This window comes from Leptodactylus fuscus, chromosome 5 (genome assembly GCF_031893055.1).
Source record: "Leptodactylus fuscus isolate aLepFus1 chromosome 5, aLepFus1.hap2, whole genome shotgun sequence".
Taxonomy (NCBI): domain Eukaryota; kingdom Metazoa; phylum Chordata; class Amphibia; order Anura; family Leptodactylidae; genus Leptodactylus; species Leptodactylus fuscus.
The window spans coordinates 153,430,361-153,452,357 of record NC_134269.1 but is presented as its reverse complement, the minus strand read 5'-3'; the positions used below and the strand labels follow the sequence as shown (position 1 = coordinate 153,452,357).

Here is a 21,997-nt window from a genome sequence, read left to right as displayed (position 1 = left end):
TATCAGAAACAGAAGCAGGTGAAACGACAGTTCCAGCAGAATCAAAAGCAACACACAGACGTGGTCCACCAACCGCAGCAGCAGTAGGAGAGTCCAGGGGGACTGGCAGGGAGGTAGCAGTAGCCTGATGACCTTGGGGAGGCCGGGAGGGAGCAGCAGAGGGGGGGGCGGACCCCGAGGGGGAGGCAGAAGATGGGGAAGAAAGTCCATGGGCCGCATGGACGGCACAGTCAGGAGCCAGGGGGCTCGGATGCACAGGCAGCACACTCAGAGTCTCATGTACAGGGCATGAGGGGGACGTTGGGGCCACTCTAGGGGAAGAGGGCTCAGGGGAGTACCAGCCATGTCCACCCTCCCCCCAAGCAACAGACCCAGAGGAGGCATTCATGGGCTCCAGGGAGGGGGACAGCAGTGGGGCAGCAGGAGAAGGCGGCAGGGATGGCCACTCACCATCCAACCCAGGAGCAGGTAGTAGGGAGGGCGAGGCAGAGTCACGGCCTACCTGCCCATCATCCATCAGGCCGGAGGAGAGAAGGGGGGGCCGCCGGAGGTATGCGTCGGCGGACGGACATCCCCGGCATGCAGCTTGTCCGGACCGCCGGAGGAGAGAGAGCACGGCCGCGTGTCCTCAGGATCCCCAGCATTGTGGAGGGCAGGAGATGAAAGGCGCACGTTGCTGGAGGCTGCCGGAGAGAGCACCGCAGCTGCAGCAGGCCGGCCGCGTGGAGCGGCTACAGGAACGGGCACCATCTTAGATCCGGCCGGAGTAGAGGAGTCCCCACAGCGCGGCACCCGGAGGAAGCGGGAGATAGAAGACGATCCAGAAGTCCCCGGAGAAGTTGAAGAGGACCGCTGAGAGGGCCTGCGATTCTTCCCCATCACCAAGCAGGTAAGTTCAAATGTGGTCAGCCGTATAGGGTGTTTCTACCAGGAGCCAGGGACGGAGCAGAGACAGCACACAACCTCACTCCGCCATGGCCAAGCCACGCCCCCCAACATATATACTTTTGATAATTGTTTTCAATAGGTGACAGTGATATTTTGCAACTTACTTTTTTATGAAATATAATTGTTGTTGTGGGAATACCCCTTTAAGATACAAGTTCAAATACGTTCCTAGAGCTGAGAATACCCCCTTAGGGTGTACCAATGCCTCTTCCACATTGTGACTTTCCTCCTCGGGGTTCCAATATTATGCAGGTCAGCAGATGACATTTTGCCTGAATGCAGAACATCTAACCATTCCATTGTTCTTTCAAGTTTACCACTTTCCTCTGTTTCTTGAGAGCACTTTCTCAAGATCACAAAGTGCTCTAACAGTTCTTCCCTTACTTTTATGCTCATTACTTTCCTGTTTCTTGAGAGCACTTTCCAAACCAGTAGGAAAATGGCCTCTGCAGTTGGCCTCAATTATTATGTTAATGAGTCAAGGTAAAGCATCTCAAGAAAAAAAGAGAAGGAAATCTGTGATGCTGTCTTCAACTATTCTGTCTTCTGCTACACTGTGTTCCGAGAGTGCAACTTTCTTATGGGTGCAAGATTGTTATAAAAATGGCATTCTGCTAGAATTTGTCATTGTAAAAAATGGCCTTATGTGATTCCCTGAAGGAAAATGAATATGACCAGGACAGCAAGACTGATAGGAAAGTCGTAAAAAAATAATATAATGAAAGAGTGGAAGAGGTTTAGTGTTGCCATTAATGTCATTAGCAGAGCTACAAAAACTATCAAGCCTGGGACAGTAAGCTCACACTGGAAAAAAATCTGGCAAGAATCTTTTCTGGCATTCCAGATTACGTTCCAGAAAATGTCAACTTTGCAACTTTGAAAGCATTGTCATTTAACGAAAACTGTAGGTGGCGAAGGATTTCAGGATATGGAAAAAGAGGAAGTTAAAAAGTTATTGGACACCAACCCAGAAATAATAATGGCGGATGAGCTTATGCAAAAGACTATACCTGAGCAAAATGTGACACCAGATATAAAGGCGGAAGAAGGGAAAATAACATAATGACATAGGATAGATTTACATTTGATACATTGCATAGAGTTTATATAGTTACAAGGCTACACCAACATCTTTAAAGAGATGAAGAGGCAAAATAACCAATTGGAAACGACCATGTATTTCCAGATAATAATGTTAAATACAGGTTTCTCTTCAGAACTAACCCCTTCCACCTTTGTTAGCACCTCGGCTGTTCTATTCACTCCTATCACCCCTAACCATTCTCCTCCTCTTCAACTCATGGATAACAGTGGGGATGAGTAACATTGTTATTATCCAATTCCACAAATATAAAGTTACAGGCTAGTGATACTGCCATACATAGTATGGAGTATACAGAGCAGTACATCTAAATAAATGCAGATTTTACTGATCCTGGTTATTTAGCATCACAACTGCCCACCATGTGAAATGGACACTTGTACTCCATTTTTGTTTTAGACAGCCTGTTTTAAGAATGAAGCTGCCCTGGCTAATAATAATGCAATGTACAATATCAAATTTCAACCATTCTCTCAACAGAATGATATATCAACATGTATAGTAATTTATAAGGGAAGCTGCAAATATCAATGCATAGGTATTTTTTATCTGTGTGTGAATATTTTCCAGACTATGGCCAATAAACTATCATTGCCCCCATCTAATTTAAACTGCTTCCATAGTGCTTTAGATGATGATAGCAGAATAAAAACTATACCTTTCTTAAGTTTCAGAGGCCCAGGGATGTGTAGAAAAAGCATTTTTATTCTTTTCTTCAAATGAGGATCTTGGAGCACAGATGGAGTTGTCTTCTATTACTGAGCACTGCTGCATCACCACTAAACACGCCCATCCTGCATACTGCTCCTCGCGCTGGGATGTGGGAGGGTCAACTGACACTGGGAGGATCAAATCACAATGTCCAGAGGGAGGAGCTGAATGCAGGATGGGCGTCTTTAGTGATGATGCAGCAGTGCTCAGTAATGGAAGAAAACTCCCAATGTGCGCCATTATCCTCATTTGAATAAAGCATAAAAGTGCTTTTTCTACACATGCCTGGGGCTCTGAAACTTATGGAATGTTTGGTTTAAAGTAGCTGGGGGCAGTGACAGACTCCCTTTAAAGGGAAGATAAACCTAGAAATGAAAAAACAGTAAATACAGTAGCCAGCTCTGAATGTTCGTATATAAGCTTTTCTGCATGTTCCTGAAACAGACTTGTAAAAATAATGCAGAGAACACTTTGGGAAGTGGTGAAGAATCATTGTCCTACAGTAGACTAGGTGGGAGGGAGTAAAAAATGTATTTATGGATTTCTCAAATTTAGTTTCAAAAGTTTTATAAAATCAAAGAACATTAATTTTACACCAGCAGAAGTCCTACTGCTGGGACCCATTCAGATCAGCTGTTTCCCTGTGCAGACCCAAGTTTCAGTTCTCACTTGCTGTACTTCTAATAGTGGCCAAACTGAGTACTGGAGTAGTTGACCCATATAATTAAATGGAAAAATCTCTACAGTACTCAATATGGCAGCTATTACAAAGTACAGTGAGTGAGCCTTGCAGCTAGCACCATGCCGGGTAAACAGCTGATCTCCGGTTTTCCTAAAATTGATGTCCTATTCTGAGAATAGATGAGATCAGTTTTAAAAAGCTGGATAACCCCTTCAAATATATTTTACATAAAAACAACTTTCCTAGTAGAAGCAAAATGGAGTATGCATTAAGCTTTGGAATACTTTTTTTTCCATTTAAAACAGCAAATCATTTGCTACTTTCTGTTCATAAATGGAGGCTTCAACTGTTTTAGCAGATATTTTTCAGCATTTGCTGGAATACCACTGTGGATGAAATAAGCAGTTCAGTGTTCCCTGTGGAGCTTTTATCTGTTGCTTTGTATACGCAGGACTATATTTAATACTCCTGAAGGACATTAATGATGACCTCTGCTCGAAAGCGTTTCTGAATATGTTTATAGCAGCATTTTGCAGTCTAGGGATAATTTATTTAACACAATTGAGCATCTTAGCTCTTTAGAGAGTAAAAGTGTACAATACAGCAATCCAGCACAGGCAAAATTGGTGAAGGAGTTTATTAAGTTTTGCTGTGTCACTCAGGACTTATAGTGCTAAGAGTTCCTGTTTACAGGGTTTTCTTTTGTTCTTAGTACAGTCAGAATTAAAAATGTTTCAATGAATATCATAAATATAGTCCAAAACACTATGAAATGACCACCCCTTTTATGACATTTACAGTTTACCAAACTAGCCATCTTCTTTGAGAAAACCACCTCCCCGATAGACCACTTTTTCATGCAGTTTTGGGTGGTCGTCTCAAAGAGGTTTCATGTATATATACATTTAAAGGAAACCTGTGATGAATCCAAATGTAAAGTGAATTGCAATTAACTTATGTATCTAAACGTCCTCTCTACACAGGGGAGGGGAGTATGTCAATGATAGAACAGTGTATAGACATCAGGGACACAGCAATACTGTTAGGAGAACAAAGATTGCTGTTTTTGACAGACTGCATTGTGGCAAGTTCTCCTTTAAACAAGCCTATTCTATCAGGGGAGCCTTAGAAAGCATACATTTCCATAATTCCATGATGATTTTTTTTTTTTTTTTTTTTTTTTTTGGGGGGGGGTTGTGTGTGCCCTAGAACCTGTGAGGACTTTAGACAGCATAAGAAGACACCAGTATCCTGGATGGTGCATGATAAGTGAGGGTCCCACTACACATTTTATGTTGGGCCCAGGAGCTCAAAGGTATCCAAGTTACACCTCTGACTGTTCCTCCTCATCCCTCAGTCACATCTACGTTGGTATTCCATCCTGTGGAGTCCGCATGGGAATTCCCACCAACGGAATACCAAACGCAATTGTAAGCGCTGTGCAGTAAAAGCACACGGATCCCCATAGATTATAATGGGGTCAATGTGCTTGTCGCCAGATCTCCACACAGAACATACGGACAGGAAAGTAGTTCCCAATCTACTTTCCTGTCCACTTGATTCATGCGGGCATCGCGCGGCAAGCACAAGGACCCCATTGTAGTCTAACCAACCCTCATTGAATGGGCACATCCCCTATCCTGTGGAATATGTGGGCTTAACACTTCTAAGTCAAGTAATCTTGAATCCAGCCAAGTGGTCAGCTTCCATGATGCCATCAATAGAGCTGTGTATCGAAACAAGTAGGCTGTGTAGGTATTACAACTTTAGATGTGCAAGCGATGGATTTTAATTATATATATTTATTTATTTATTTATTAAAGGAGAACAAAAAAAAAAAAAACTGCTCTTGGATTCAGGATTTATCACTTGCTGTTTAGCTGCATGCTTAAAACAGAAGTTTACTAGAGTATTGCTGTTTATGCGGAAATATTTTATACTGAAAAAAAATAGCCTTTGCGTGCTTGTGCATGTGAAGTTACTACCCAACCATCTGTTCTTTTTTAAATAATATTTTTGTAATGTAGTTTGAGGTGTGACATATGCCCCAAGCTCCTGATGGAAAACTGTGAATGGATAATCTTTTACTGAAATCACTTTTAAGTATCTTCCACATCTGGCTATGAAGTCACAACAAGATAAGCCTTTGAAGTCTGGCCTAAAGCATATGAAACAAAAGCTCACAAAATCCACAAGGGCCAAGCCACCATCTTTAGATAGTTGGCGCTTTTGTGTCTTCATCTTAAATAAACAGTGCTACCTACAAGGCCTGTCTGACCTGGTTTTAACATAGCTTGTCTTCTGTGATGTTTCCTAAAATATTTTCCATTATGTAATGGCAGACATTTCTTGCATATCTTTAAGTGCAAGAGAAAAGAACAAAACAAGAAAAATTGACTGAGAGAAAGTTTATTTAAGAGGAAAAAAACCTGACCATATTGAAATGACCCAAATGTCCTGTTCATTGTATAGGTAATTTGCCTATAAATAAAAGAAGATTCGTGAAAGGAACAATTGAGTTCAGAATTTCTGAACAATCTATACTGTCCCATACTGTATCATAGCTCTTACAGTGGTTGTCATTGTTGCCAATCATTCCCAGTATCCTGAGTTGAAGCTTTAATATGTTATTTACTAATTCAGAAATGGACAATGATCACTACATATCTAAACACATATTTTATTTTTGTAGTAGTCAAATTCCAAAATTGTATAGTAAACCGGAACTTCTAGGTCACCTATGAGTGAAAATTAAAAAAAAAAAAAAAAAAAAAAAAAAAAAAAAAAAATTTCTCCAATGGAAGTTGTCAATCTATTGAAATGAGGGGGATGTCAGTAAATGTTTAAATCTCTTGCAGGCCACTACAGGAAAATGAAGCCTTCACAATGCACATTGTAAACTCTGCAATATAGTAATATGGAAATGCTTTGGTTATGATTGAGGAATTCCATTTTGTTAAAGGGATTGTCCAGGACTTAAGATTTTATGGTATGTCGTTGGGATAGGCCATAAATATCTGATTGATGGGGCTGATCAGCTGTACGAGGACACATTTGAGACCCGTGCTTTTCACAACACTGGGCTGGAATCAATTGATCTGTGCCCAGTATAGTATCAGGGCATCGGTACTACAGGTCAGCTCTCACTGACTTCATGGACAGAGCTATCTCCTTCCCGTCCTGTGCTGTACTCATTATAGATGTCAGATGTGGCCCTGTACATTTTAATCCAAAATATCCTAATGATTGATCTATGGACTATGAATAGCGTTGTATCCATTTTTCTTAATTATTGATTTACATGTATTTTTTGACTAATAACATTTTGGAACAACTTTTTGTAAAGCAGTTTGCACTGATTAACATTCTGCAGCTTGCTGTGTAGTGTAATGCTGAAGCTGCAGAAGGCAATCTGGCTGACAGCACAGTTCTCCAGTTCCCCTCTGACCTTTCCTGAAACATCTAAGTAGATTTATGACCAGATCAGAGGTCAACTTTGATTTGGTCAAAAATCAGCCCAAAATATCATCCAAGAGAAGTCAGAGAGAGAAGCAGATCCTATTATTGGGCCAGTCTGGTGGATTTTCTATTGGACTGCATTCAGCAGATTGCTATGTGGAAGTGAAACAATGCAGAGTTTTTGCAAGTAAATATTTTTATTAATATTTTCCAATAAAATAACTCCAAAACAATAACAACCACATTGAACAAGCTGAAAGATAAGGAAGGCATAGATCAATACAAGCAATGGCAAGTATTATCATATCTAATCTAACCATCTAGCTAAATTATACAACTAAAGGAGAAAACCTAAAAGAGGGAACAAGAATATGTAATGTGAAAGTGGGGAGTGCACAATTTTTAATGAAAACCGCATGCAAAAATGTTTTAACCAAAAAAACCCATAGTAAAAATGTGTCTGTAAATCTCCATATCGACCTAGTAAGGAGAAAAAGTATTCGAGTACAGTGGAAGTAAAGTAGACACATGCTCAGGCTGAACCATAACGCTTCAGAAGATCACTCGTTCATATGGCAGTATAAATAGCTGTATAATGATGTTAATGGCTTTTTTCGGAACAGCTGCTAGATTCCTCTGTAAGTGATTTGTGGCATAACAGGATCAGGCACCTTGCCCCTATCCTCTTTGTGAGCCCATTTAAATTAAGTGAGGGTTAGCACATGCTTATGTGATAATTATAAGGTTTCATGCCATTTAGCATTTTCACAGCATGAAATAAGCACTTCTGTCTGTATTTTCTAATTTGCAGCTAGATCTGGTGATAATAGTGTGGAATTGGGGGATACACAAAGGGGAATTTCCTAGTTCAGTGTGAAAATACCATCTTAAAATACAGAACCCCTTTAGTGTATTTTGTGAACAATGCGGAGCCTATTTCAACTGGCTTTTCTTAGAATTATTTTGTTTTAGGTGAAAACATTGTTTCAGCTACTAATATATTAAACGATAATAAAGATATTGCAAAATTGACAGCAGGAAGTGCAGTCATAGTAACTGTCACGTATGAATTATATTTGCAGAAATTGTCAGCATGTTCTGTCAAGAATAAAGGGATAGTTTTGAATTGGCTTCTCAGAAATTAATAATGTGACTGATATAGTTGCACTTCCTGTTTACTTCTGTTGACTTCCTGTCACTTATGTGAAAATGGCTGCCATTATTAAAAGGGACAAAGACAATTTAATATAATATCATTCTTCTGGTTTAACATGTACTTTTGAGCACCTTTACCAGTTGGTATGTTAATGTTATACAAGTCCGAAGCAGGATCTTTGTGTTCACCCTATTTTTATGGCAGATGGTTTCTGAATTCTAGGATTAGGAGGGGGGCACTACTTTAATGATCTATATGGCTTATAGGTCTAAGGGGAATCTGTTACATTGGTTGGTACACCTACGTATTAGATCTTCTATATATGCTGGGCAATACAATGCTACTATATGATATTAGACTTGGAGTGTGAATAATTTACTGTGGAAACCACAACCACATTGTAGCAAACTACCATTTGCATGCTTCCCTTTCCTGATAGCAATAAACATCTGAATTACAGGAATATTGGTCATAAAGTGCAATACTGGAAATTATAAATGACGCGGGAATATTGAGTGTACGTGGGTATACTACTAATTTAGTTTTACTATCCAATCTATAGCTGATATGTAGATGTAAATATTATCCATTAACTACCCTGATCCCCAATTGGGAATCGGGTACTTTAACCCGTCTATGAACACATCTTTCATTGAGGAATAAAAAGAGGACATTCACGTGTTCCTTGCACACACAAGGTAATTTTCACAGTGCAGTTCTCATATTATTGAAAAAAATTCAGTTAATGGGTCACTATGACCTTCCAAGGCAAAAATAATTATAAAAATACCAATTTATCAATATTTGCTAGTACAAAGCCATACAAATGACATAGATTTTGTGTATATGTATGTGTACTGTTTATACATTATATATACACACACACATATACAGACACAGCGTGTATCAATTTACATTCTTCAGCGATTAGGCTATATTCTGTTTGTAATAGGAAAACCAATTTACATGATGTTGGAATATAGTTAATTTGACAAAACTATCCCACAGGGAATCCGTAGTTTAATTGAAAGCCTCTCAAGTATAGGATAACTTCCTCTATTGCAATCACTGTGTTAGGGTTGCATGCGATCAGTTTACAGACATTTAGACAGATTGCCTTTATGTAAACAAAAATTAGGGCTCACATTGACTCTCTGAGCATGACCACTGAAGAGGTAAATGTCAGTGAAGATTAGCTGTAATTACAAAAATCTACCCTAACTGCGTTGCTGAATTGGTTGAAAATGAAAGAAATATGGAATGATTGTATAAACTTTCCTGAGTGCCACAAATGTCTGTCTTGGGATTTCCTACATGATTCATGTAAGAAAAGTTACTTTGCTTTCCGTTTCTTAAGTGATTGCGGATATCCTACTTTCACACGGTTTGCTTATATCTTTGTTTTTTCTGTGTTAGATGAAATACACTTAGTAAGATTACTTATTTTGTTGCATTAAAGAACTATACAAAAAAAACTTACAATTCAGACAACAATATTAGGACTTGCCTAATCATTAGAAGTTAAAACTAAGCTACCTTTTATCTACAGGATAGAAAGGAATTTATTTTGTGGTGAGAGTCCCACCGACCACACAAAGTGGCCAAAGCAGCTGGTCATAACTGTCTATCATTTCAACAAGGACCAGCGGATATAGTTGAAGTCACTCTGCTATCTCCCATGAATGAAGCAACAACACAGTACCAACCAGCTGCTCTGTTCAAACTGGGGCACAAAACACCCCCATTCTCCTGATCATTGGGGTGCCAGCAATGGGACCCACATACCGATCAGCATGTTACCCCTCCATCCTGTAGATAGGGGGTTACTTTTTTTACAGCCTCTATCAAGTAGACAACCCCTTTTCATAATGGCAATTTGTGGGTTAGTAAGCAATTTAGCATCTGAGAAAGGTTGAATTTGATGGACATGTCTTTTTAGCAACCTACAGTACTTAACTATTAGAGATGAGCGAGTAGTGATTGATCAAGTAGGTGTTTGATTGAATACTACGGTATTCGAGATACTCGTACTTGATCGAACACTACTAGCTGTTCGAAGTTTAAGGTTCGATGCAGAACCAGCGTTGATTGGCAGAATGCTATACATTCTGCCAATCAACGCTGGTTCTTCTCTTACCTTTAGAAGTCTTCTCCATGCAGCGTCCCCACGGCGTCTTCCGGCTGGAATTCACTCTGCCTAGGCATCCGGCCTAGGCAAAGCCGACTACGCATACGCGGATAATTTTATCGAATGTTGCGTACCTCTGAAATGAGCATTTCCCCCCATAGACTATAATGGGGTTTTAAATCCGTTCGAACAGCCGAACAGTGTGCGGCTGTTCGAATCGGATTTCGAACCTCGAACATTTTAGTGTTCGCTCATCTCTAGTAACTATACCTTGCTACTGCTTCTGTATATTCTGTTCACAGTAAAAAGCACAATATCAAACAATGGGTGCCAATGAGGTAGTATTCTCCACTACATTGGGAGGAGGGGTCACTACAATAACACCCACCCTCCGTAATGCTCTATGCACTCCTGATCATATGAGAGTCATTCCTTTTCCTACAGCTTCGGACAAACTTCTGTTTTTCTCAGTACATCACAGTTTCTTGTCTTAAGTTTAAAGATTAAATTTAAAAAGTTGCAGGAAGGAGATTTTATGTGTTTTATTTGTTTTGCTATGTTTATGTAAAGGCAACATACTCTCTAGTGGTGTATTGAAGCTGTCCTCACTCACATCAGCCCTTGTCCCCAATGTCTAGTTTTCTCTGTCTCATATGCACATTACAGCAATTTCCTAGGAAGCTAGCTAATAAATATGGGCGAACCTCACCAGGAGAGGTGAGGCAAGGTGAGTATAAATGTAACTATGTCACTGTACCTCCCCTAGGCCACCATTTACTATACTCTGGGGTCTGAAGAGATATATAGTGTTTCACGAGTGGTGAACTCCAAAAGTTTCTGTTTCGGGACAACCCTGACACATTTGGAAAATTCAAGTCGAATCCAGTTCGATCATGTGTATTAGATAGCCTCTTAGTTCAAGAATTTACTGAACCCAAAGGAAGTACAAACATGATCAACAGTGGTTCACTATAAGGAAGTTCAATTGGTGTAAGTGTTTGAGGAGCTTTGTAAGAAATGCATTACTGAAAGTATTTAAGGCATGTTTTAGGCTATGGCCCATAGATGTTGGCAAATCTTTCATTGCCGTCTTTGCTTTGGGCAGTGTTGCTGCAATCCAAAGGAAAATAAAATTTCAGTTTAATATATTTATGCCTTATGATGTTAATAGCCTCCCAGTGAACTCCCATGGTTGCTGTAAGTTTCAGATCACATTAAAGATGGGAATTTCAGAGACTTAGCTAGTTCTTTGAACATTTTATTGTAGGACAATGGCTTCAGGCCATGATGCGATATAAATTAGTTCATTTTACTGTAAAGCAGCTTAAATTGCATGTAAATATCACTCTATGAAAGACTGCTATTTACTTTGATGTGTTTAATCCAGTTTATACCAGTAATTGCAAGTGGACACTGATTCTTAAAAGGGAAATTCATGGTAACTAGAAGGATAAAAGGTTTTTATTTTTGTTTTTATACAAAAATATATATATTTATATATGCAATAATTTTGGTAGAACTTTAATATGTTTTTTTTAATATACGTTTTAAATTCTATTTGGCGTGTGCAGTGGCAGATGAACCTGAATATTAAGTAAATCTATGTAATATATTGCTTGGTTTTTAACAAACGTTATAAATGTTTTTCCTCTGAAGTAATCGAGCTGACTTCAGAGTGAAAAATGAATTCCTCTCAAATACAGCTTTAGGTTAGATATCTGTAAGTAATCACCACTCCCTAAAGCTTGCATACATGAAGTCACTTTACTTGTGTATTTCATAAAAAATTATATAATTTAGGTTAGATCTTCATGGCAACTTTTTGTAGTCTTCAAATAACGGCTGTGAGCCACAAAACTGAACTTTATCCTGTTTATTTATGTATTAAAGGGGTTGTCCAGCCCATAAAAATATACACTGATCAACTCTAACATTAAAAGAAAACAAAAATGTTAGTTTTTTTTTTAAACCTTTTTTTATGTTAAACATACAGGGTGTCCCAAAAAAAATGTATACACATTTTAGCAGCTGATAACTCAATTATTTATTCTTTCTTTACAGACTGAACCCATTAAACCAAGTGATGGCATACAGACTTGACTTTGAAGAAAGGAAATTTATTCTAAAATGCTACTGGAAGTATGAAAACGCAGTAGAAGTGCGAAGACAATTTAGGAGGGAGTTTAACAAAGAACCACCTACACGAGTTACCATCACTCGAATTAGAGATAAGTTTGAAGCTGATGGAAATGTTCAGAACGTCCATAAGAAGCGTTCCGGAAGACCACGTACCTCAACAAGCCCCCTAAAAGAAGAAAGATGGGGCACCTCCACACTACCATGTGTTATTCTCAGGTCCCCAGTAGGTGCAATTGTGTCTGTTAATCGAACCATTTAATTTGAATGTGGCCTCATCACTCCACACAATCTTTGTGGGAAAGTGTGCATCTTCGTTACATCGTTCCAAGTACCACATGCAATACTGTACTCTACGGTCTGGATCATCGTCATTAAGAGCATGGACTAATCTTGGAATGTAACTTCTCCACTGACAACATTTCATGATGCGATGGACTGATGATTTTGAAATCCCTACCTCACGACTAGTTTTCCGCAAAGAGTTTCTTGGACTTCGTTGAAACGTTTCCAGTGGAGAAGTTACATTCCAAGATTAGTCCATGTTCTTAATGACGATGATCCAGACCAAAGAGTACAGTATTGCGAGTGGTACTTGGAATGATTTAACGAAGGTGCACACTTTCCCACAAAGATTGTGTGGAGTGATGAGGCCACATTCAAATTAAATGGTTTGATTAACAGACACAATTGCACCTACTGGGGACCTGAGAATAACACATGGTAGTGTGGAGGTGCCCCATCTTTCTTCTTTTATGGGGCTTGTCGAGGTACGTGGTCTTCCGGAACGCTTCTTATGGACGTCCTTGAACAGTTCCATCAGCTTCAAACTTATCTCTAATTCGAGTGATGGTAACTCGTGTAGGTGGTTCTTTGTTAAACTCCCTCCTAAATTGTCTTTGCACTTCTACTGCGTTTTCATACTTCCAGTAGCATTTTAGAATAAATTTCCTTTCTTCAAAGTCAAGTCTGTATGACCTCACTCGGTTTAATGGGTTCAGTCTGTAAAGAAAGAATAAATAATTGAGTTATCAGCTGCTAAAATGTGTAAACATTTTTTTGGGACACCCTTTATTTCCAAATGATTTTCTTTGGAGCAGTTACCACATTGACATCACTGAGAGGTTTACAATAGAAGATATTACCTTTATAGATTACATCACTGACCCAACATTGCATTCACTACTGACGATAGGTGATGTCACAGCTTTTATCTACTCCTCCTCCTCCCTGCACAGAGCATGTCTAGAAAAATCTTCCACAGACCTCAATAAGTTGGCTCCAGACAATAGCTGCCTATAGCCATGACTGTGCTGTAAAGAATATCACCTGAATGCTATTAATCGAGCAGAGGAGAAGCTCAAATGATATGGCAACCCCCCCCCCCCCCCATTATGTGCAGAAAATGTAATGAAAAAAATCTACAATCAGGAAATAAAAACAGATTACAAAAAGAGGTGATGTTTTTCATGGTTTCTGTTTGATAAATAAAAATATTAGTGATACATTCCTTTTAAAACCACTAATAGGTGACGTTTGGAGTCCTACTCTGAAATTTGCATAGACTTATTCTCTTGTAGACAAGACTGCTGTATGAATACACACCTTAATACAGAAATAGAATATTAGGGTCTATGCACACGATCGTGTGCTTTGTCAATCTGTTGTCATGGCTAGCACACTGAGGCATTCATTTCTATGGCTGCATGTGTATTATCATGGGTACATGTATGTGGCAGTGATCCAGGGGCAATACTCAGGGCAGGTCCTATTCCTGTCCATTTTGCGGCAAGGGCTCACTGATAGAAATGAATGGGACTGTGGAATTATGGACAGAACATGGATGTCATCCATGTACCTTGGATGCAGCCCGGCTACATGCACACAGTTGAATGCATATAGCCTAAACTATTGTTTTTAGACTGGTAATTTAGTGTCCCAATTCTTACCATGAGTTTGATAAAATTGTTACTTGTGTCGTCATTGCTCACACTGCGAGAAATGTATCAGTCTCTCTATACCAGCATTCTGGCATAGAAAGATAACATTGTGGTGCACATTTGGAGCAAGGACCTTTTTTGCACCAGATGTGCACCTTTCCTGCGCCTCACTAACCAAATTTTACAAGTTTCCTGGAGTGAGTTATAACTGGCATAGATCCCCATTCTGGTGCACGGGTGCGTCTGATTTAAAAGAGGCCAGTGTTCGTAAATCTGCCCCTTGCTCCTAAACAATAAGCACCATTAGAGTTGGTGTGAGTAATGGCGATACCAATGTTTTTCTGTGCATTGTAGATGACTGTGCTGCTGGTGAGCAATAGCCTTACAGTGACTTGGATTTTGTGTTATACATTGACATTTTAAGCCTCACAATATCTTGTAATGTATAGCGGTTATGACATGTTGGGAGATATAGTTTCACAACAGCTGGAAGAGCCATAGGGTGAAGGTCACCTCTATACAGCAGAGATAAAGAAGGAAAATGCAGATCTGGAATACAGTAAAGTAGAGGATTTTTTATTTCATCAGTGAACTTATCTGCCTTTATATTTGTTATAATTCTGCCAAAAAATAGCTGAGTGAACAAGTTTTTGAGTCTTTTTGTATGAAAAAGGCTTATAAGCTTTTCTTCCACAGTACTTATTAACCTGTAACAGTTGCTCCGCTGTTTTGTGCCTCAAAAAATACTATTTCCCTTTTCACCCTAGTCACATACTGAATTTCAGCCGGGAAGAGGTCTATGCCTTATAAATACCAATGAGAGCACAGTTTGCGAGCACCACCAGAACTCATTTATATTTCATATCCGCTCTGCAGTCAGAATTTCTAGAAATATTTTTCTGCCATTTTGTCCCTATATTGAATATATTTTATTGTTTTAGTTTAACAATATGGAACATACATCAGGGAGGTTATATTTTCTTTGAAGCATTTCCATTGAACTATTGCATAGAGATTTGTTGTCTGTTCTATTCATAAGGATGCAATTACAATTTTTTTTTTAAATTATAAACCTCAAGTGCAAAATAGGCAGTAAATGTGTGATATACAATATGTGTTTAACAATTGATAGCTTGAGGGTAAAGGAAAGACACACAAGGCTGAGCTAACCCTCTATCGAACAAACATCTTCTTCTCTTCCATGTTTCCTTGAACCACTCTAGGGCAGAATGCTGCACAGTGGAGATCCTCAACCTTTTGTAGTTTGCGTGTTACTGTTAAAAGCACTAAAAGTTGTCAAGCTACAGGGAAGACGTGACCAAGTGATGTAGCTTTTAGCCATGTAAAATGGTTTTAGGTTCTGTCTCCTGTGTACAGTAGATAAACTAATACTGTCTAAGGCAGAAACATCGTGTTTTGATTCACTTTTTCAAAAATTGCAGCAAATCAATAATACCACGGAAACGCTTGTGGACTTTCTGTGAGAAGTGCTGTGGGAAAAAGAGCAATGTTTTTTTCGCCACATTTTTTTCCTGTATTGCTTTTTAGCTGCAGATCACCTTAAGGGGGTTACTAGGACTATGAAACTGAACGCCACTTCTTCTCAGGAAGGGACATCATGTCCTTTAGTTACATGGCCATGCTGCAGCTCAGGCCCATTCAGATGAATTTGACTGAGCTATAGCTTGACAAAGGGATGTAATGTCACATCCTGAGAAGTGGTAATCCACTATCCTAGTCCTGGATAATCCCTTTGAACTGCACCAAATTTTTCAAAATGCCTAATTCTGTTTGAAAGGTCTGTTACACTTTTAGCCTTTCTTGTCTAACTTTACACTTACTTATTAGATGGTTTACATAAAAAAATAAATTAATAAATTAACCAAAAATCTTGCACTCACTTGTCAGTCAATGCACAGAAACTGTTAGGCCTCACTTAGCAAGTTGCAGCCCAAAAGTGCTGAGGAAATGCATCGTGTTTTTTTTTTTTTTACAGCGCTTTCACAAATGTCCACAGAGTTTTCCTCTATGGACTTCTTACTTCTATTATACCTATATCGAAAATGCCAGAATTTCCATAGATATTGTAATTTCTGCTGCAGTTTTTTTTTTTTTCAGAAATGTGTAGATGGGATTAGTCAGAAACTCATCCATTCTGCAGGTAATGTAAAAAGCCGCATATTTTGTTGTGGCATTTGTTACATGGAGCCCTGGCCTTAGAAAGTATTAAAAACATGAATAAAATGAAGTGTAAAGCATATACTACATTTTGGGCAGGGGTGTAACTACCGTGGTAGCAGCAGTAACAGCTGCCACAGGGCCCGGGCCATTAGGGGGCCCGGTGACAGCCGCTACCGCTGCGTTTTTTTTTTTTTTTAAAGTCCGTTACGGGCCCTATTCACTTGCCGATCCTGGCTGGGCCGGGATCGGCAAGTGACACCGCGGGGCCCACAGAGGCTATCATTATACTCGGGGGTCTTTGCAGACCCCCGAGTATAATGATCGGCGGACCGGAGAGGTAAGGTAACATAAAAAACAGTGTTACTTGCCTCTCCACGATCCTGCCAGGCCTCCATCATTTGTGTCTGACGTCTCTGACGTCACATGACCCAGGCCAGCTTCCCGGGTCATGTGACGTCTGACGTCATTAAAGCTGGACAAGAGCGGCAGCCGGCAGGAACAGGTAAGCAACTGTCTCTGTTCTTTTAATGGTTTTAATCCCCCGGGTCTCCGATTATTATACTCCGGGGTCTTTTCAGACCCCAGAGTATAATAAATGTTTATAGGTGTCCACAGTGGGACATATGGGGACACTATTGGGGATAATACTGTGTGTGCAGGGGACACTATAGGGGTTAATACTGTGTGCAGGGGCCACTATAGGGGTTAATACTGTGTGTGCATTGGACACTATAGGGGTTAATACTGTGTGTGCAGGGGACACTATAGGGGTTAATAATGTGTGCATTGGACACTATAGGGGTTAATACTGTGTGTGCATTGGACACTATAGGGGTTAATACTGTGTGTGCATTGGACACTATAGGGGTTAATACTGTGTGTGCATTGGACACTATAGGGGTTAATACTGTGTGCATTGGACACTATAGGGGTTAATACTGTGTGTGCAGGGGACACTATTGGGGATAATACTGTGTGTGCAGGGGACACTATAGGGGTTAATACTGTGTGTGCAGGGGACACTATTGGGATAATACTGTGTGTGCAGGGGACACTATAAGGGTTAATACTGTGTGCATTGGACACTATAGAGGTTAATACTGTGTGTGCAGGGGACACTATAGGGGTTAATACTGTGTGTGCATTGGACACTATAGGGGTTAATAATACTGTGTGCATTGGACACTATAGGGGTTAATACTGTGTGTGCAGGGGACACTATAGGGGATAATACTGTGTTCATTGGACACTATAGGGGTTAATACTGTGTGTGCATTGGACACTATAGGGGTTAATACTGTGTGTGCATTGGACACTATAGGGGTTAATACTGTGTGTGCATTGGACACTATAGGGGTTAATACTGTGTGTGCAGGGGACACTATAGGGGATAATACTGTGTGCATTGGACACTATAGGGGTTAATACTGTGTGTGCATTGGACACTATAGGGGTTAATACTGTGTGCATTGGACACTATAGGGGTTAATACTGTGTGTGCAGGGGACACTATAGGGGTTAATACTGTGTGTGCATTGGAAACTATAGGGGTTAATACTGTGTGTGCATTGGACACTATAGGGGTTAATACTGTGTGTGCATTGGACACTATAGGGGTTATTACTGTGTGCATTGGACACTATAGGGGTTAATACTGTGTGTGCAGGGGACACTATTGGGGATAATACTGTGTGTGCAGGGGACACTATTGGGATAATACTGTGTGTGCAGGGGACACTATAGGGGTTAATACTGTGTGTGCAGGGGACACTATAGGGGTTAATACTGTGTGTGCAGGGGACACTATAGGGGTTAATACTGTGTGCATTGGACACTATAGGGGTTAATACTGTGTGTGCAGGGGACACTATTGGGGATAATACTGTGTGCAGGGCTTACTAAGGGACATAATAGAGTGCGGAGGAGGGGGTCAGTCGAGGTCTTCGGCATCGGTTTGGGGAGGGGGGCCCCATGTCAAAAGTTCGCCACGGGGCCCCGCCATTCCTAGTTACGCCACTGATTTTGGGGCAAAAATGATAACAATTATGACATACTTTCATTACTTTATCTTCTATGTGAAGAATATGCAAATCTGTCTTCCATGATGTAATTAGGAAGTCAGGTGCCTCAGTGTTGCAAACCAATAGAGGGCGCTCACTGGCATGTGCAAGCCTGTCTTCCCTGATGTAATTAGGAAACAGAATCTCAGTGAAATAGCCCAATAAAGGCTGCTCCCTTTAACATCATGCTCGACCTTCCAAGAGTCCTTTGTTTTGCAATGATGCTGGGATTATTACCAGGTATAGTCTCTCAACCAAGGATGGCCATTTTGATGTTATTGCATCTCGTCAGCCCGGTGTAGAGAGACGGTTGGGAGACTATACCTGGTAATAATCCCAGCATCATTGCAAAACAAAGGCCTCTTGGAAGGTCGAGCATGATGTTAAAGGGAGCAGCAAACCGGGGAGGTGAGCAGAAGAAAAAATGGAGACAAGGATCCGTGCTCTGAGGTCATGCATATGAAGCGGGGAGCGGGAAACAAACGTGTTGTTGAGACCAGCTTTAATAGGATAAAATACAGTATAGCACAATGAAACACCCTTTTTCAAGTGCACAAATCACGGCTACACATCGGGCAGAATGCTGTATGTAGTGTGCTGTATATGGGAGACATTATAACAGCTAGAGAAGGGGAAATCCTGCTGCCGTATATCTGTTTAGTTCACGCTTACAAGCTGTAATAGCAGTATGCAGAGCATTACTCAACATTAATGAGCAGTATAAATAGGAATCCAGGTTTGAGCTGAAGTACAACATTGTCTCGAAGCTGCAGTCCCATCTCTGTGTGTCTTTCTGACTGTCTCTATTCAACAGCTCACTCCTTCTCCTCCTCTTAACCTCTCTATGTAATTCTATGGACAATCTGATGCGTCACTGAGATGATACTTCTAAATACACCATGAGAGAAAGGATTAACTGAGTTCAAAGTAATTTAGGAGACAGGAAAAAGTGGCCCAATAAGCATTTCCATCAAGTTACTTATTTTTTTCTTATACTATCAGATTCTAATAATGCTATGACCTCTCTGGAGAACCACATATAAAAGCCCACTGATTTGCAAGTACTGTGTAGTATGCCATAAAGGAAACATGTGAGATGAGTTCATACTCACCTGCCGAATACTTTTTCTGAGGCATATGCAGTTCTGCAGTGAAGTTGAGGCAATTCATCTTTGCTTCACTGCACAAGTTTCCTTCTCATCCATTGTGAAGCCAAGATGTACATGCCTAGCTAGATTGTAGAACTGCGGATATGCTGGGAGCAGCAGAGATGAGGCTAATAAGGGATGAGGCTCATCTCTAACGAAGTCTAAAGGTTTTTTATCTCATGCACAGATAGGTTTTATATAGGGATATTCAGGATACCAAACTGGTTCATAGGGATCGGTTGGTGGTTTAGTGTCCTAAATTTAATGACTATTTCCCTTTCCCTTCTGTCAGATTTGACCTTATCACACACACACACATTATATTTCTACATGTTACTAAGTACAAAGACTTGGCTTCTGACTCATTCGTTCCAAGAATTGTGCATTCAGTAATTGACAGCTGTCTGTGTATGTACAGTCATATATGGAGGGCTATTAGTAACCGGGACGGACCACTCCCAAACCTAGATGTCAGAAAGAAACCGCTAAGATGTAAATTGATAAATGGCAGATGATAAATCTTTTCTCACATATCTATCTGCATTTCAGGCACTGCCTGCATTTCCATGGTGACAGATTCCCTTTAAAATAGGGGTAACGATAAATGGCATTAAGGCTTCAAAGTAATTTAGCAATGACTGATGAATAACTGATAGAAAAAAGTTGTATATAATGGATGTGACTGTGATTGTATTGGTTATACTGTTGGTCATAAACATAGAAGTCACTTTTTTCCCCGAAACATAGTTGTCTAATTGTAGTCTTATATTTACAGTATCCTGCCGCATTGATGAATCTGGGTGCCATTCTTCATCTCAATGGTAAATTAGAAGAAGCAGAAGCCAACTACCTCCGAGCTCTTCAGTTCAAGCCGGATGATGGCATCACTCAATCTAACCTTCGCAAGTTGTGGAATATCATGGAGAAACAAGGTCTTAAGACATCAAAAACGTGACACAGAGGACCAGAGACTTTTGACCAAATGTTAGTTTCTAATATTGGACATGAAGGGAACAGAGGGCCTATGAGCTGGGCATCCTGCAGGTGTCTGGATGCCTAGGCGATGTTAGCAGTGTTTTGCTTTTTGGCAAAGTAGTAGTTAATGTATAAAAAAGGGAAATGATGATGAAGGGGATGCAAAATCTCCAAAAAGGGATTAGGTAAAGCTTGCATTAGCCCGAAAAACGAAAGGCACTTAAAGTGAGGTCTGTCTTCATCACAATGCAACTGGTTGTGCATACTTCTTGGGTAGGCTGAAATCGATAGTAAGTAGTCTATACAATTGTAATACAGTTCAAGGTATAACACTATAGGTAATCTTCAATACTAAAATAATTATTATTTACGATGATTCTATTACAGAGCTAATTCACTAATTTTATTAAATATTTTGTCATAATTATTTTTTTGCCAAACTAAACCGTTTGTTAGGGTTGGTCATTTTTATTGCGCCAGTTCTGTTGAAATGATCACAAGTTATTTCTTATTACTTGCGTGTGTGATTGAGTCTGAACAGTGATGAATTACTTCTAAGAAAAGCAATGCACCACAATCCATTATCAGTATATCTTAATAATCTGCCTCTTTCATAGTTACATTTAGTCCTGGGCAGTTTATTTTTACAAGGAAATATCAAAGCGTGACACAAACCATGCCCGGCCTGCGCTGGAAGTTTAATATGTGGCAGTGAGTGAAGGTGATGAAGGACCTGATTTTTTTTTTTTTTTTTTTTTTTTTTTACTTTTCGTGTGTGTGTTAAAATCCATAAGATTTTCCTTTATTTTTAGGCAAATAAAATATTTATTTTATAAAAATGAAAAAGATTGATTACCACAATATTGTCTTCTATTGATTTCTATACCGTGTTAGATTATGGCTCAGTAATTATGTTACACGAGTGTAGAATAACTAAAAATATTCAAGCCTCATGAAACTTATAAAAAATCTTCTATGGGTGTTATGGGAGGGAGACTGTTCCCTACCGAAGATGAACACAGGCAGATTTCTGTATTAGTTCCAGTTTATTGTTTATTATATTCATACGTGTGTGTGTGTATAGAATGAACAATAACCAAATGTCATCCATTAATATGTAATGATATCAGAATCAGGTTTTATTTTGTAGTGTAAGAGGTTTATGATTCTTACTTTTCATCCTTGTGTCATGCTCTTCACTCTCCTGTACTAGCCTTCTATCAGTTTTTTCCTCAAGTCTTTAACTATATATTAAAGCAGATAGACACATTTACAGCCATGGAGGCAAAAAATGGGAGAGAACACAGAGCGTGCTACACAGGGGATGTATAATAATGTGGAACTTGATAAAGATGGGACCAGTTGGCCCCT

The 21,997-nt window shown here is 39.7% G+C and overlaps 1 protein-coding gene across 3 annotated transcripts in view; it reads left to right on the top strand.

The window, feature by feature from the left end:
* The window catches only part of TMTC2 (transmembrane O-mannosyltransferase targeting cadherins 2), a 231,649-nt gene extending 209,995 nt beyond the window's left edge, over nt 1–21,654 (top strand). For 2 of the 3 annotated variants that reach the window (XM_075274524.1, XM_075274523.1), the window contains one exon: nt 20,427–21,654. In XM_075274524.1, coding sequence (XP_075130625.1) covers nt 20,427–20,606 — 180 coding nt within the window. In that variant the 3' untranslated portion in view covers nt 20,607–21,654. The remainder of the gene's footprint in view (nt 1–20,426) is intronic. The other variant, XR_012716117.1, reaches the window with a different exon arrangement.
* The last annotated feature ends 343 nt before the right edge of the window (nt 21,655–21,997 follow it).